Source organism: Hemitrygon akajei, chromosome 14, assembly GCF_048418815.1.
Source record: "Hemitrygon akajei chromosome 14, sHemAka1.3, whole genome shotgun sequence".
Lineage (NCBI taxonomy): Eukaryota > Metazoa > Chordata > Chondrichthyes > Myliobatiformes > Dasyatidae > Hemitrygon > Hemitrygon akajei.
Genome location: NC_133137.1, coordinates 54,714,860 through 54,732,913, shown reverse-complemented (window position 1 = coordinate 54,732,913; position 18,054 = coordinate 54,714,860). Strand labels below are relative to the sequence as shown.

The following is an 18,054-nucleotide window of genomic DNA, read 5'->3' as shown; positions in this document are numbered from 1 at the left end:
TCCTTTCCGTTTATCGCAAACTGGTATCCCACAAGACGCGGCGAAACCGGGTGTGACGTCATAGCATCCCGCGATGTAGTACAGAAAACAAATATAGTTAAAACTCTTCTAACTTTAACTAGAAAATGAATTACTAAGCGAAAATATTATAAACTAAATAACTGCCATAAAGGCAGCACAATGCTTTTCTTCGAGTGTTTTCCATGTTGATGAGGGTGAGTACAAATGACTGATTTACGATAATTTAATTGTGAAAGTGCGCTTGATTTATCGTACAATTTCATTGGACCTCTGTGAACTACTCATCAATTTTATTGGTCTACTGTTACGAGGCAAAATGTTTACGAGGCGGCATGAAAAAAAATAATGCATTAGCCGCTCCGTATTAAAGGCCGCAAAGTTCAAAGCAGTTCAAAATGTGGGAAAAAAGTAGCGGCTTAAAATCCGGAATCTACGGTAGTTAAAATATATTCATCCTTCTAGAACACAGAATCATCTACAGTCTAAGCATCAAGTCAACCCACATAAGTAGGATTAGACTACCTTGCATTACTGAGGTAATGGCATGTGTATTCTAAAGAAAGATGAAGTTCAAGAATTAATATTGAATTTTGAAGAATGAGATAAAACAAATAAAAAAAAGTTGATTTGATGGAAAAGAATAACTTCAGAAATGACAGAATGACACTGATTTCGCAGGTTCCACACATAACAGTAAACATAAGTATTTTTTTTCTAGTTGAGAGTTTCCCTTTTTGTTTCAAGATATCTAAAGTAATGCTCTGCACCCAGAGAAAGCAAGGCAACTGATTGCTCAAAATGCATCATATATGTACACTAATCCATGACTTGAACCTAGACAGCCCTGTCATTTACTCAATTACTATTCCAGGTGTTCCATTTATTTGCAGAAAGAATACCTGCCTTTGCCTTACATCCCTCAACAACTTCAATCATCATTTCTCAACTCAATCCTTCATTACTTATTAATTTTTCCCTTGTTCAAAATGCTGTTTTGAAATTCTATGTTAGAGCAAGTTTGAAATGCTGCCACCTTCCTTAGACAAGTCTGTAACTTCCTCCTATGCTTCTGGTATCCTTCAGCATTGCTGTCACCTTAGGAGCAGCAACTTCAACTGCTCCTATTTTACTCCCTCAATGCTCTTCAGGGATAATTTTACTGCTCTTTTCCCCAACCAATGAATCCCTTGCAAGATTGAACATCTCGCTGACAATTAAAAACCTGGCAACACAGCTATGTGAGCTGCTGCCTCAAAGTACAGAAGGCCAAGGTTCAATATGGCTCTTTACAAGAGCAGGTGAACTGCTAGTGCACATTCTCCCTCTGACTGGGATTCTCCCTGATGCTCTAGTTTCCTCCTACATCCCAAAGATGTGCAGCTTGGTATAAAACCAAATAACTGGCTGCTGTAAATTGTTACTAGTACATAGACAAGTGGTAGAATTTGGGAAAAGAATGAAATGAATGTAGGATATGTAAATAGGTGGTTGATGGTTCATGTGGATTCTGTGGGCCAGCAGGCTGTACCCCATTAAGATTCCAATGACACAAGAGATTGGAATTTGAAACAACAAAACTTCTGCTGGAGGAACTCAGCAGGTTGAGCAGCATTTGTGTAAGGAGAGGAATTGTCAACATTACAGGCTGAAACTCTGCAGGCATCAAGACCTGTCATATTGACAATGCATTCCCACCTACCTTACACTGTGCAGAGGCTGCTCAATCTGCAGAGTTCCTCCAGCAGATTGTTCATTAAAAGTGACCTTCTTGCAACTCAACCAGACCGTCTGTATGCTTGTGAACAATGCCCTTGTTGTTCAATAACTTATTGTAGATGAGTGCATCACTGTCAAAAACACTATTTTGTCAGAGAACAGACTGACAGACAATGGCATCTTCTCCAAAAATAATGCTTCTCTGGTTCACTATACCTCTCTAGCAGATTCAGAGGGGTGATGTGATCATGTCTTGGGGAGATAACCCACTATTTTAGCACGTTGGTTATTTAAACTTCAATGTAAATTTGTCTTTCTTCTTAGACCTCCTATCCTTTCTCAGTCTCTCCCTCCATATACACTCCCCAATCTCCTGGTTAACAACTGGGCCAGGTAATCACCTTCTCCAACAAAAGAGTTTAACCACCTTTTGATATTCAGCTGCATTACTATCATCATGTTTCTCCCATCCCAACCCTATGGTTAACACTGTAGGTGTTGTCATTGGCAAAACCCATTAACTGGCCCAGCCATACTGGCAACCTTTACGAAAATATCAGATTCACTGACATAATTATCCAATCGAAAGAAACAAATGATGAGAACAATGGAACAGTACAGTTAATACATTTGTACTATTCAGATGGAATTATCAGCTTTTGGGGATGTATTAATCTTTATTGTAATATACATAATTAATACAATTTAGTTTGCTTAGAATGTCCTGCATACAAATCATTCCCCTACGATTATTAACACTGACCCAAGTATTTATCTAACAGGTCAATCATTCCTTTAATTTCATATGCAATATCACTGTTATCAAAAAGCTCACAAAGCTTCTGAAGACTTATTTTTCCAAATAGAAAAGTGAATATCTGCCATTTTGATATTCTTTCTAATCATTTTATCTATACTTCTTTATGTCTTATGAGGATAGGTTGAGTGAGCTAGGGCTTTTCTCTCTGGAGCAAACAAGGATTAGAGGTGACTCGATAGAGGTGGATAGATGATAAGAGGCACAGATCAAGTGGATAGCCAGAGACCTTTTCCCAGATTGGAAATGGTTAGTACAAAGGAGCATAATCTTAAGGTGACTGGATGAAAGTACAGGAAGGATGTCTATCTCCCTATCCCTGAGGCCAGGTGTAGGCACATGGGTGATCCTTTTCAATTTCTTAACTCCATCCATAAAGACTTGATTGCCAACTTCTCTTAAAATATTCTCACAATACCGAAGCAAGTTTAAGTATCCAAACTACTCCTACCATATTTCCTAACTTTACTCGAGACAATAATCTGGATGTTTGGTCTCACAAAAGCCACACAGATTTACCTGTAAATCAGATGTCCAGTTGTTGATACCTGGCATAACCTCTGTATTACAGCTATAAAAACCTGTCAACATAAAACACATTCAGAAAGTTTATGTCAAAGGTAGCAACTGCAAATCTAATTATTGCAGTCCTTTAGTGGCAGATAATAACTACATTTCAATTTCTGTCAATATATAAAAATATTAGAAAGTCTGAATTGAAATTAGAAAAGAATGAAGAAGTACGAAATGCTTTTTCTCCCCACACACCAGCCTTAAGACAACTGAATCTCAGTTAAAGTCATAAGACAAAAGAGCAGAATTAGACCCATTGAGTCGCGTCATTATTCGATCATGGCTGATTTATTTTCCTTCTTAACTCCATTCTACTATCTTCTCCCTATAAATCTGACACTTTTAGTAATGAAGTACTTATCAACCTCCACTTTAAATATACTCAATATCTTCTTAAGGACTTACCAGGTGGTGTGGGAGCATCAGTCAACAATGCCTGAATATCTTCAATAGCATCTGCATCATCGATCTGAAATACAGCAGTAAAGTTAATGTCCCAGTCTCATTCTGTGCACCATGGGGAAGTGTTATTAATAAAGCTGGATGTGGTGGAAAATGGTGCAGCAATATTAGACGTATTCATATCAATCAGTGATGCGGAGATACATCCTGGGATGCACTGGAACACAGTATCAGTGATATAACCTGGGGTCATCGGATGTTTCAGGTCTTTCAGCATCAGACACTCTTGCCCAGGCGATCCAGCCGGGGTTGATCAGGCCCTGGCTTGTGTCCCAGCAGCACTGGTCCACAGGTTACACTTTTTGATCCATAGCCATTTGGAGACTCGATCAGCAACCACTGTGACTGTGGCTCTTTTCTTTGCAACCCCCATAATGTCAGAGAGAGTAGGTTCTGCAAGGTGAGCAGCCAGCAAAACTACTACACCAGACATCTACCTGGCATCATGCCGCTCTTCACCAGTCTCTGGTACTGCTCTACTGTCTTCTAGTATTTGGCTTTCTTACACTCAAACACCTCTTCAATCTGGTCTTCCCAAGGAACTGACAGTTCTACCATGACCACAGAATGACCATGTCAGGCCTCAGTAATGACGATGCGATGAAGACAGGGTGGAATTTGGTATGAAATATTGTATTTGGTTTAACTGTGCAATGCAGGCTTACGTTGACCTGGTGGAATATAATCAAGTAATACAAGAATATTTACACTGAATATAATACAATGTCTTGTTCACTGGAATAGTTTAAAATGTGAATAACTTCCAGAATGGACAAGTGTGAATAACTTCCTGAAGTGGGCTAGTATAAAGCAGTGAGACCAGATTCCTGATCTGGTGGAATACCAAAGTCTTCAAAAAAAAAACCCAGTGGAAATTGACTGCAGTGGAATATTGTGGAGCTCAAGAAAATCAAGGTATATGTCCCTAGGGGAAAAGCATTTTATTCTACCCGAGTAGTATGCAACTCAGTGGTACAGACAGGTATAAACACTGAATTTTCCAATTTCAAGTGACTCTTAACAGCTGTACTTCCCCCTCTCTCCTTCCCACACACCTCTAGTCCTCCCATTTTTTATTCCTTTTCTTATATACCCCCTTGAGCTATCTTCCCTTCGCCCATCATCCATTTTCAGCCGCATTCTCCTCCTGGTTCTGTCTGCCAATGAACCACACACTTCACCAACTGGGTTCCCCTCCCCCAGCCAGTTCCATGTGGCCTTTACCACGTCCTGAATGGGTCTCCGTATCTTGCCTACTTGTCAGATTCCAACACCAAAGCTCTTTGTATTCCTGCCTGTCACACCCCAACAACTGTCTCCACCTTCATCCTCCTTTGTTCCATCTGCCCTTTTCCCCCACTTCGTCTGCTTCCACCTATCACTCACCTGCCTCTGTCTCCCTACTCTAACCCTTCCAGCTCCATTTGCCTTTCATCCTTTACTCTTCATTGGTTCACGTATCACCTACTGGCCCTCGTCTCATTCAACAGAGCTTCTCCCTTTTTACTGCACAACAAATGCTGGAGGAACTCAGTAGGTCAGACAGGATCTAGGGAGACAGAAATAAATAGTTGGCGATTATCTGGACTCTGTTTATTTCCTTCTGTAGATGTTTAAATGAGGAATTAGAGGTGAGAGTCTCCAGTACTTTGGCTCAATCATGATTTCCAGCATCTTCAGAAACTATGTCTCAATTTCTATCTCCTGTGATCACAGTTCTATCTCCTTTACCATAGCATTGGAGAGCGATAGGAACAGACAAGTTAGGGAAACGTTTAATTGGAGTAAGGGGAAATATGAGGCTATCAGGCAGGAACTTGGAAGCATAAATTGAAAACAGATGTTCTCAAGGAAACGTACGGAAGAAATGTGGCAAATGTTCAGGGAATATTTGCGTGGAGTTCTGAGTAGGTACGTTCCAATGACAGGGAAAGGATGGAAGGGTACAGGAACCATAGTGTACAAAGGCTGTTGTAAATCTAGTCAAGAAGAAAAGAAGAGCTTATGAAAGGTTCAAAAAACTAGATAATGATATGAATCTAGAAGATTATAAGGCTAGCAGGAAGGAGCTTAAGAATGAAATTAGGAGAGCCAGAAGAGGCCATGAGAAGGCCTTGGCGGACAGGATTAAGGAAAACCCCAAGCCATTCTATAAGTATGTGAAGAGCATGAGGATAAGACGTGACAGAACAGGACCAATCAAGTGTGACAGTAGAAAAGTGTGTGGAACTGGAGGAGACAGCAGGGAATACTAATGAATACTTTGCTTCAGTATTCACTACAGAAAATGATCTTGGCGACTGTAGAGATGACTTGCAGTGGACTGAAAAGCTTGAGCATGTAGATATTGAGGAAGAGGATGTGCTGGAGCTTTTGGAAAGCATCAAGTTGGATAAGTCACCGGGACCAGACAGGATGTACGCCAGGCTACTGTGGGAAGTGAGGGAGGAGATTGCTGAGCCTCTGGCGATGATCTTTGTATCATCACTGAGGACAAGAGAGGTTCTGGAGGATTGGAGGATTGAGGATGTTGTTCTCTTATTCAAGAAAGGGAGTAGAGATAGCCCAGGAAACTATAGACCAGTGAGTCTATAACCAGTGGTTGGTAAGATGATGGAGAAGATCCTGAGAGGCAGGATTTATGAACATTTGGAGAGATATAATATGATTAGGAGTAGTCAGCATGGCTTTGTCAAAGGCAGGTCGTGCCTTACGAGCCTGATTGAATTTTTTGAGGATGTGACTAAACATACTGATGAAGGTAGAGCCGTAGATGTAGTGTATATGAATTTCAGCAAGGCATTTGATAAGGTACCCCATGCAAGGCTTATTGAGAAAGTAATGGGATCCAAGGGGACGTTGCTTTGTTGATCCAGAACTGGCTTGCCCACAGAAGGCAAAGAGTGGTTGTAGATGGGTCATATTCTGTATGAGGGTGGGTGACCAGTGGTGTGCCTCAGGGATCTGTTCTGGGACCCCTACTCTTCGTGATTTTTATAAATGACTTGGATGAAAAAGTGGAGGGATGGGTTAGTAAATTTGCTGATGACACAAAGGTTGGAGGTGTTGTGGATAGTGTGGAGGGCTGTCAAGAGGTTACAGTGGGATATTGATCGGATGCAAAACTGGGCTGAGAAGTGGCAGATGGAGTTCAACCCAGGTAAGTGTGAAGTGGTTCATTTTGGTAGGATAAATATGATGGCAGAATATAGCATTAGTGGTAAGACTCTTGGTAGTGTGGGAGATCAGAGGGATCTTGGGGTCTGAGTCCATAGGACACTCAAAGCTGCTACACAGGTTGACTCTGTGGTTAAGAAGGCATACAGTGCACTGGCTTCATCTACCGTGAGACTGAGTTTAAGAGCCGAGAGGTAATGTTGCAGCTACATAGGACACCACTCAGACCCCACTTGGAGTACACACAAAGTACACTGCAGATGCTGTGGTCAAATCAACACGTACATACAAGCTAGATGAACTCAGCAGGTCGGTCAGCATCCGTTGAAATGAGTAGTCAACGTTCCGGCCAAGAGCCTTTGTCAGGACTGAAGAAGGAGGGGCCAGGAACCCTTTAAAGAAGATGGGGGGAGGGTGGAAGGTGCCTGGTGAAAAACCAATCAGAGAAAAACCATTCGGCCCTCACCCCATCCTCCCGTCACCAAAACAGGGACTGCGTTCCCCTTGTCCTCAACCTACCACCTCACCAGCCTCCGGATCCAGCATATTATCCTCTGCAACTTCCGCCACCTTCAACAGGACACCAGCACTAAAGCACATCTTTCCTTCTCTACCCCTCTCTGCTTTTCGCAGGGATCATTCCCTCCGCGACTGCCTGGTCCACACGTCCCTCCCCACAGATCTCCCACCTGGTACTTATTCCTGCAAGCATAAATGCTACATCTGTCCCTATACCTCCTCTCTTAACACCATTCAGGGCCCCAAACAGTCCTTCCAGGTGAGGCAACACTTCACTTGTGAGTCTGTTGGGGTAATCTATTGCATCCAGGGCTCCCTGTGCGGCCTCCTCTACATTGGTGAGACCCGACACAGATTGGGGGATCGCTTTGTCGAACACCTCTGCTCTGTCCGCCACGACAGGATCTCCCGGTTGCCACCCACTTCAACTCTGCCTCACATTCCCATTCGGATATGTCCATACATGGCCTCCTCTACTGCCATGATGAGGCCAAACTCAGGTTGGAGGAGCAACACCTCATATACCATCCGGGCAGTCTCCAGCCCCTTGGTATGAACATCGAATTCTCCAACTTCCAGTAATTCCCCCCTCTCCCTTCCCCCATCCCACTTTCACTCTGCCTCCTCTTCTAGCTGCCTATCACCTCTCTCATGATTCTGCCTTCTTCTACTACCCATAGTGCTTTCCCCTTACATTCCTTCTTCACCTCTCCTGCCAATCCCCTCCCTGCTTCCCCAACCCCAACCCCTTGATCTTTCCTCTGATTGGTTTTTCACCTGGCACCTTCCACTCTCCCCCCACCTTCTTTATAGGGTCCCTGCCCCCTCCTTCTTCAGTCCTGATGAAGGGTCTCGGCCCGAAACGTTGACTGCTCATTTCAACGGATGCTGACTGACCTGTTGAGTTCATCCAGCTTGTTTGTACCCACATGGAGTACTATGCTCAATTCTGTTTGTGGAGGCGGAAACGATAGGGTCTTTTAAGAGACTCCTGGATAGGTACATGGAGCTTAGAAAAGTAGAGGGCTATGGGTAAGTCTAGGTAGTTCTAAGGTAAGGACATGTTGGGCACAGATTTGTGGGCCGAAGGGCCTGTATTGTGCTGTAGGTTTTCTATGTTTTTTTCCCCTCTATGCTTTCTGATGCAGCACTTTGACCCAAAACATCAACAATTCCTTTCCAGCTACAGATGCCACCTGACCTACTGAGTTCGCCTAGTGCTTTTTTGCTGTGGAGTCCAGCATCCAAAATCTCTTGCATCACCAAGGCATGTATCCTTCTGCATTCTCAACAGGATTTCCATACCTCTAACACAAAGGCATCCTTTTTCCCATGTGAAAGATCCAGCTCGGAAACATCATCTGAACTTTCTGAATGGGACCTGAAGAGTCTGGAACGCTGCCTTGTTTCTGGGATCGGGGATCCAAGCAGCTCTTCTAGTATCTCCTATGGTCAAACATGCATTGGATAGGAAATAAATAGCACTTACTGACAAATTTCATTATCATTACCCTTCTGATTCCATAGAAAACAAAGTACGAAGGGGGTTATAGTTAGGAGAATATTGGTCACTCTCTATTTCCTCATTTAAGCGTGATATGAAACTAGATAAAGAACCCTAGTGGTTATTTGTTAGGGGTATATAAATAGATATCAAATTCCAACAGCTATCATTGGACAGTGATCAGGAATGGAAACCAATCAGTTTTCCTTTCTTTTGCCAATAGGTGCTTTAGTTATCTTTATATATATATATATATATATATATATATATATATATATATATATATCTTTAGTTTTCACTTGCATTTTGGGTGCTAAAGGTGACAACCCATTATAGTGAGCCCCTGTTTCACTGACTGCAGGCTAGTGTTGGATTTGGCTGTATAGTTCTTATTTTTCTTGTAATTTAACTTTATTATGCTTATTTCTATTTTTCTATAATCACCTATATACATGTGATTGTTCAATGAGTTTTTCAGTGGGTACAGTTTCCTTTGTATTCTTCTGGAAAATTCTTTGTTTCAGTGACAGGTGTCACATTACTTGAATCTGGTTATTTAATTGGTTAGCTGTTATCTGTTGGAATTTCAACTGAATTTACTATCATCAGTGGTGGTCTGGTATAAGAAGACCAGACCACCTTTGTTTGTTCTCTATTCCCCTTTGTTCTGTTTCTTTGTTTGTTCTCCTCATGCTTCTTCTCCCTTCATTTTCTTTGTTCTTATAACACCTAATAAAACGATCATAAGCAACAGTTTTACATCTCATTCTTCCAAAGAATCTTTGGATCGTAAAAGCATCAAGACTCAACACTGGATAGACAACAATTTAAAGAATAAAACCAGTGACAGCTCTTCTAGGCCTTATTATGCCATCATTGCTATTAAGCCAACATCTTTTTTTAAATCAACTTTGAAGTGCTATTGAGTTTTCCTCTAAAAGCAACCAGAAGCAAATTCTTATCATCCCAGACTCTGATTTTGTTACACACTGTAATTAACCAATCTTTTGTTTAACTGCCTCAATAACAAGAAACTCAAATGATTAAAGTTGTTCCATTTAGTCTATAACAAAAATAAACAGAAAAAATAGATATATTCAGCAGCCTCCTGCCACTGGTTTGTTCCCACAGGAGGAATATCAGCTCTTGACATGAAAACATCATTCTATGACAGTAGATCAGAGAGTTTTCAAAGCATTTTCAATAGGTAACAACCAATACTTTTCAATTGTTCTTGTTAAAACAGCAATGTGTTGTAGTCTGAGTTGTTATACCCAAGTGCTGCACCTCTTGGTAGAAACAATTCTGGCTAAATTCCCTATTTATTTATTTAGAGATACAATATTTACCAGGCCCAACAACCCACCTATTTAACCCTAGCCTAATCACAGGACAGTTTACAATTAACTTACTAACTGGTACGTCTTTGCAACATAGGACGACACCAGTTCATGGGGAGGATGTACAAACTCCTTATTCAACATTTTTTCCAATGTCCCATACACTTTTGCTACAATAAGTGTATGGGACATTGGAAAAAATGTTGAATTTCCCCATGGGGATGAATAAAGTATCTATCTATCTATTGATGATGCCGAAATTGAAATCCCCAACACCCCATGCTGTAATAGCGTCTCACTAACCACTACATTTGAATATGAACACACATTTTTAACTACACATCTACAACATCTGGATGCAGATTTGCATGAAAAAGAGCTCCTCACTAATGAGCTAAAATGTTCCACTAGGTTGATTTAATATAAAAGTTAATATTTTTGTTATTTCACTAATGCATACAATTGAAGGGATTATCCCTAATCATGATTTCCATCATATAATGAAAATCACTTTGATACTTCTTCAAAAACTGTACATTTTATTAGGAACAGAGGTTCTTGATTAGAGATGAAAATACTGCTTACTGACCAAAGAATAAGCAAAAAGCTATTCAACTCTTCAGACTGTTCCACTATTAAATCAAATGATGACTGATCAGTATCTTTAACCTGTTTTCACACAATTTCTTAATCTCCTTGATGAGCAAAAACCTATGTATGTCGGCTACAGAAATTCAGTCAGCTTCCAACATTGCCAATTTTCAACAAAAAGTTCAAAATTTCTGTTGTTACTTTATTTTGATTCATGTTAACTTATACAAAAATGAGCCAATACTTACAGGAGGGTTTATCTCGTGGATTTCTCTGTTTTTTATGATCATATCATTTATCTTTTTCTGTATGTTTGAAATATGCTGATCATAAGAAAGATCACTTGGTGTCTTCCCTGCAACTTGTATACCTCCTGGAGAGGGCAGTGCCGTCACATATAAACCAGTAGCAGACTAGAACAAAACCAGAGGAAACTACATTCATGCATAAAACAATGGCAGCGTAAGTATGTACATGGGGATTTATAACAGAAAAAAACTAGGCAGTGTGCACAGATTTAAAACCTTAGAGATTAAGACGTATTTCCTAACGTGGGTTGCAGTGTTAAAACAGACAGTGTTACCACTACTATTCAATTTCCAAATACCATTTCCCACTATTCTTGTCACAGTGGTACAGTACAGAAACAAGTCCTTCAACCCATCATGTCTATTCTGACCATCATGCTCATCTATTCTAAAACTACAGTCTTGTATTAGTTCTATTATCGTCTTTTACGTTTCTCATTCAAACACGTCGTTATCTCTTAAGTGTTACTGTTCCTGCCTTCACCATCTCCTGTCAGTTCAATCCAGACACCAACTACTTGTCTGAAAAACTTACTCCTCAGATCATTTTTAAGATCCTTCTCTCCTAGTACATTTAAAATACAATCTTCTACCTTCTGATATCAAATGGTTTTCTCCCAGGTTCTTTCAAAGGGCAAATATATATTCCCATTCACATCTGCGTTGTTTCTGTCACTATTTGCACTTCTACCGGGTTTCAATTTATTGGCTCTACCTATTAACTTTACACAATGGACACCTAGCCACATTCCCTAGAAGATGGCCTGAGAATCATTAGCTTTTTCACAAAAGTCACAAACTTGAACTGTTAACACTGTTCCTACCTCTGAGTTATTATGAACATGTTCACAACATTCTGCTTGTATTTCAAGATCACACAGCTGCAGTATTTTATAAATTACTGGCCCCTTGTGCAAATGATACCTGAAAACAAATTAAACTGCAGACACTGGAATCTGAAATATGAACAGAAAATGCTAGAACTCAGTCAGGTAGAGTCTGTGGAAAGAGAAACCAATTCCACTAATTTGATGACTTATGTCAATGATATTAAACCTGATTCAGTTTCAGTTAATATCTCAGGTCCAAGGTCCTTCATCAGAACTGCAAACAGATGGTTCCTGTCTGCTCTGAACTATCCCTTCACAATATGAATGCTTTACCATCCTAACAGCAGTCATCACGTACGAGGGGTGATTGATAAGTTCGTGGTCTAACATACGGATCTTGGACTTCCAGAAAGTGTCCACAGCAGGGGTGATTGATAAACTCGCCGCCAAAGTTAGAAGGAGATGAGTTACACAGCTCTCATTACATGCACATGCAGGTCAACTCTTTTGAGTGAAAATGCAGAAAGTTTGAAATTAATAACTCATCTCCTTCTACCTTAGGCCACAAAATTATCAATCACCCCGATGTGTTATTAACTTCAAACTTTCTGCATAATCACACAAAGAGTTGAGCTGCACGGGCATGTAAGGACAGCTGTATAACATAGAAAATGTACAGCACAATACAGGCCCTTCGGCCCACAAAGTTGTGCGGAACACATCCCTACCTTAGGAATTATTAGGTTTACCCATAGCCCTCTATTTTACTAAGCTCCATCTACCTATCCAAAAGCCTCTTAAAAGACCCTATCGTATCCGCCTCCACCACCGTTGCTGGCAGCCCATTCCACGCACTCACCACTCTTTGAGTAAAAACCTTACCCCTGACATTTCCTCTGTACCTACTCCCCAACACCTTAAACCTGTGTCCTCTTGTGGCAACCATTTCAGCCCTGGGAAAAAGCCTCTGACTATCCACATGATCAATGACTCCCATCATCTTATACACCTCTGTCAGGTCACCTCTCATCCTCCTTCGCTCCAAGCAGAAAAGGCCGAGTTCACTCAACCCATTCTCTAAGGCATGCTCCCCAATCCAGGCAACATCCTTGTAAATCTCCTCTGCACCCTTTCTATGGCTTCCACATCCTTTCTGTAGTGAGGCGACCAGAACTGAGCACAATACTCCAAGTGGGGTCTGACCAGGGTCCTATATAGCAGCAACATTACCTCTCGGCTCCTAAATTCAATTCCACAACTGATGAAGGCCAATACACCATACGCCTTCTTAACCACAGAGTCAACCTGCGCAGCTGCTCTGAGCGTCCTATGGACTCGGACCCCAAGATCCCTCTGATCCTCCACACTGCCAAGAGTCTTACCATTAATACTATATTCTGCCATCATATCTGACCTACCAAAATGAACCACTTCACACTTGTCTGGGATGAAGTCCATCTGCCACTTACAACACCTCCAACCTTTCTGTCATCAGCAAGCTTACTAACCCATCCCTCCCATTCTTCATCCAGGTCATTTATAAAAATCACAAAGAGTAAGGGTCCCAGAACAGATCCCTGAGGCACTCCACTAGTGACCAACTTGCTTGCAGAATATGACTCATCTACAATCACTCTTTGCCTTCTGTGGGCAAGCCAGTTCTGGATCCACAAAGCAATGTCCCCTTGGATCCCATACTTCCTTACTTTCTCAATAAGCCTTGCATGGGTACCTTATCAAATGCCTTGCTGAAATCCATGTGTTTAGTCACATCCTCAAAAAATTCAATCAGGCTCGTAAGGCACGACCTGCCCTTTACAAAGCAATGCTGACTACTCCTAATCATATACCTCTCCAAATGTTCATAAATCCCGCCCCTCATGATCTTCTCCATCAACTTACCAACCACTGGTCTGTAATTTCCTGGGCTACCTCTACTCCCTTTCTTGAATAAAGGAACAAACTCTGCAACCCTCCAATCCTTGGGAACCTCTCCCATTCCCATTGATGATGCACAGATAATCGCTCAGCAATCTCCTCCCTCGCCTCCCACAGTAGCCTGGGGTACATTTCATCCGGTCCCAGCAACTTATCCAACTTGATGCTTTCCAAAAGCTCCAGCACATCCTCTTTCTTAACATTTACATGCTCAAGCTTTTCAGTCTGCTGCAAGTCATCACTACAATCACAAAGATCCTTTTCCATAGTGAATACTGAAGTAAAGTATTCATTAAGTACCTCTGCTATTTGCTCCGGTTCCATGCACACTTTCCCACTGTCACATTTGATAGGTCCTATTCTTTCACGTCTTATCCTCTTGCTCTTCACATACTTGTAGAATGCCTTGGGGTTTTCCTTAATTCTGCCCACCAAGGCCTTCTCATAGCCCTTTCTGGCTCTCTTAATTTCCTTCTTAAGCTCCTTCCTAGTAGCCTTATAATCTTCTAGATCTCTAAAATTACCTAGCTCTCTTAACCTTTTGAAAGCTTTTCTTTTCTTCTTGACTAGATTTATTACAGCCTTTGTTCACCACGGTTCCTGTACCCTACTATAACTTCCCTGTCTCATTGGAACGTACTTATACAGAGCTCTACCCAAATATCCCCTGGATATTTGCCACATTTCTTACATACATTTCCCTGAGAAGATCTGTTTCCAATTTAAGCCTCCAATTTCCAGCCTGATAACCTCATAATTCCCCCACTTCAATTAAATGCTTTTCTAACTTGGCTGTTCCTATCTCTCTCCAATGCTATTGTAAAGGAGATAGAATTATGATCACTATCTCCAAAATGCTCTCCCACTGAGAGATCTGACACCTGACCAGGTTCATTTCCCAATACCAAATCAAGTACAGCCTTTCTTCTTGTAGGCTTATCTACATACTGTGTCAAGAAACCTTCCTGAACACACCTAACAAACTCCATCCCATCTAAACCCCTCGCTCTAGGGAGATGTCAGTCGGTATTTGGGAAATTAAAATCTCCCATCGTGACAACTTTGTTATTATTACACCTTTCCAGGATCTGTTTCCCTATCTGTTCCTCGATATCCCTGTTACTATTAGGCAACCTATAAAAAACACCCAGTAAAGTTATTGACTCCTTCCTATTCCTAACCTCTACCTATGGAGACTATATAGACAATCCCTCCATGGCGTCCACCTTTTCTGCAGCTGTGACACTATCTGTGTTCAACAATGCCACGCCCCCACCTCTTTTGTCTCCCTCACTGTCCTTTCTGAAATATCTAAAATCCGGCACCTGAAGTAACCAGTCCTGTCCCTGAGCCATCCAAGTCTCTGTAATGGCAACCACATCATATCTCCAAGTACTCATCCACACTCTAAGCTCATCTGCTTTGTTCACAACACTCCTTACATTAAAATAGACACATCTCAAGCCTTTGGTCTGAGTGCATCCCTTCTCTATCACCTGCCTATCTTCCCTCTCACACTATCTACAAGCGTTCTCTATTTGTGAGCTAACCTCCTCTTCCCCAGTCTCTTCAGTTCAGTTCCCACCCCCTAACAATTCTAGTTTAAACTCTCCCCAACTCATCTAGTATAACTCATCTCCTTCTACCTTAGGCCACAAACGTATCAATCACCCCTCATACATTGCTTTAAACATTCTGATAAGCACAATAATAACGCTTGACCACAATAAATAAATTAACACAAAACTATTTAAACTGTGTGCAGGCCTATATTTAATGTAATATACAATATAATGTTTATCTGCATTGGGGGTTTAAAGTAAACGGTTTACTCACAGCAAGGCCCATCAACATGTTTTCACCAACTGCAATCTGAACCCTTAACCCAAAGAGTGCATTCATTCCTCTTAATTTAAGTTTGTTCATCAGCTGGGTATGAAGTTCATACTCCATAAATGGCAGGAGATTGCTTATGGCAGTGGCATTGGCCTCACCCTGAGTTTTCTTCTTCTGTCGACACAGTCTGAGTCACAAAGACAAACAAGAGTCAGTGTGTCACAGTAAAACCATATCACATAAAACTTAAAACTGAGAAGGCTTTACCTAGCTTGAATCAAGCAGCCTTTTCCAGTTATTGCTGCTTCCAGTGGAGGTTCAATTGTTGTGAAGAGAACGTCTGGGACCTTCTGCTTCCGACAAACATAACAATATGTGAGGTGTGCAGGGAATGGCATATTTAATTCATCATAAGGTATATGACAGAAACTGCAGCCCACAGATGATGCATCATCCAATCTGGTAAAAGGAGACACATTCTAATGAGATCTTAAACTTCCAAAACATCAATCACGATTAACTTTTCCAAAAATTTGGATAACAGCATACATAGACAAGGGTTAAAAATCTAATTTAAACAACTTTTGCTCGTGACTTTTAACTTTCTGCTGACAACTTCCTATAGTTTAAAAGAAAACAGGTTAAGCTCATTAACCCAGACATTTTCATCTATAACAATTCGCAATAATAAAACACATTTTACAGTAAAGCACCAAATTGTTGTGACAACAGAAGACAACACAAAAGAAATTAAAATCCCACTTGCTTTTTGAAAATTATTGTACAAATGTTCTGAACAGAAAATTGACTTGTTACTTGGGACATCCAGAAAGAAAGGGGGCTTAACCAAGCATTATTTTGATTGCTTACATATAGTAACCCATTAAGATTTTTGATAATTCATCATTGATAATTATACCTCAGTTTGTCTTTTTTAATCAAATGCAAGACAATTTCTCCAGTCACAAAGTGGAAAATCGGCATGTGACATTAGATAATTAAATATGGTTAGTATTTTAGATAGTTACCTTGATGCAAGCTGTTAAGTAACAACAACCGCATTTCAATTCCTTGCCAAATCGATGCCAAATTTCAAACTTTGTTAGTAGAAATGAATTGTTTGGACCTGCCCTCCACTGTAATAGTTTAACCTACCCTAATAGAGAAGCACTATCCTGGCACTGAAGAAAAAAATCAAACTCTCCCTTCTCTGACCCTGTGGAAAAGAAGCTAGGCTGCCTTGACAACCTGTGTTCACTACAGCCTTCCATGCTGCAGTCTTGAAGCATCTTTGGATTCAGCACAGCCGCAGTGCCTGAAGCAGACAAGATACAGACTTCTTCACTGTGGAAAATAAATTAACAAAAAATTATTGGGATGATGCCTTAAACAAAAAAAATTGCAAAGTAGCACAATTTCCTTATAGAGGCAAGAAAACCTTAAATACTATGTTGTACAAATGTATACATTTATACATTCTATGACCTACAGAAAGACATACATACTTTAATTTAATTTGGTAAAAAAGTGGGATGAATGTATTATTAATGACAATACAGAACAAGATGCCCACACTTTAGTTTCATACTGTCACCTTAATACATTAGTGTTAATGGCCTGGTACAACTGTCAATAAACTTTTGTCAGTGCCCTGGCTGATATTTTTTGGTTGTTTCATTAATTCGGCACTAACTCCACTCACTGATGCTGATGCTGAGACTTCATTCTATGGAGTTAAATGCTTCAGCTATGCACTGCCTTATGTGGCTGGACTACACTGGGACAATTGTCCTGTTTCTTGTCAAAACTGCTCATTCCAGATCCATCCAATTGTGTTGGGGCACACCCTCTTTCCACAGGGCAAAAGCTGCATGTGATTTTTTTTTCCAAAAAAATGTTGCTAAAATTGAGACCCTATTTTCAACTGCCTTTCATAATAGCCCACCAAGGAAAATACTCCCATCTGTGAACTTGAATCTTCTAGTAGTTCAGTAATGCCTAACTTTTTTTTTTGCAATGAGGACTCCACTCACTTCTAAGATCACTCAAAAATGAGGATTCGGGACATATATAATGATTGATTAACTGAGCTACCGTAGATTCCGGACTACAGAGCGCACCTGATTAAAAGCCGCTGGCTCTAATTTTAGAAATAAAATCAATTTTTTAATTGTAAAGGCCGCACCGCTACTTTTAAATATACATACGTATCGGTAACACAAATTACGTTGCATATACTTTTTTACTGAACAGCACGAACAACATTCCAATATCTCCTAGCGACTGGTAAAAATATATAGACTGCAGCCTACCAGGAAAAGTTATTGATCGCCTTTAACTTAAAAGCAGCGTTTTCACTCGGGTCTGACGCGCTTGCGTAACGCGATCGGGTCTAATCGGGTCTGACGCGCTTGCGTAACGC

At 40.7% G+C, this 18,054-nt stretch overlaps 1 protein-coding gene across 25 annotated transcripts in view; it reads right to left on the bottom strand.

Annotated features, from left to right (window-relative positions):
* The window catches only part of c2cd5 (C2 calcium dependent domain containing 5), a 127,425-nt gene that overhangs the window by 30,142 nt on the left and 79,229 nt on the right, over positions 1-18,054 (bottom strand). For 15 of the 25 annotated variants that reach the window (XM_073066102.1, XM_073066103.1, XM_073066081.1 and 12 more), the window contains 7 exons: positions 16,788-16,976; positions 15,900-16,091; positions 15,633-15,819; positions 10,969-11,133; positions 8,591-8,731; positions 3,533-3,596; positions 3,074-3,135 (listed from right to left, as the gene is read on the bottom strand). In XM_073066102.1, the coding sequence (XP_072922203.1) occupies positions 3,074-3,135; positions 3,533-3,596; positions 8,591-8,731; positions 10,969-11,133; positions 15,633-15,819; positions 15,900-16,091; positions 16,788-16,976 (1,000 nt within the window). The remainder of the gene's footprint in view (positions 1-3,073; positions 3,136-3,532; positions 3,597-8,590; positions 8,732-10,968; positions 11,134-15,632; positions 15,820-15,899; positions 16,092-16,787; positions 16,977-18,054) is intronic. The other 10 variants (XM_073066086.1, XM_073066092.1, XM_073066097.1 and 7 more) reach the window with 2 other exon arrangements.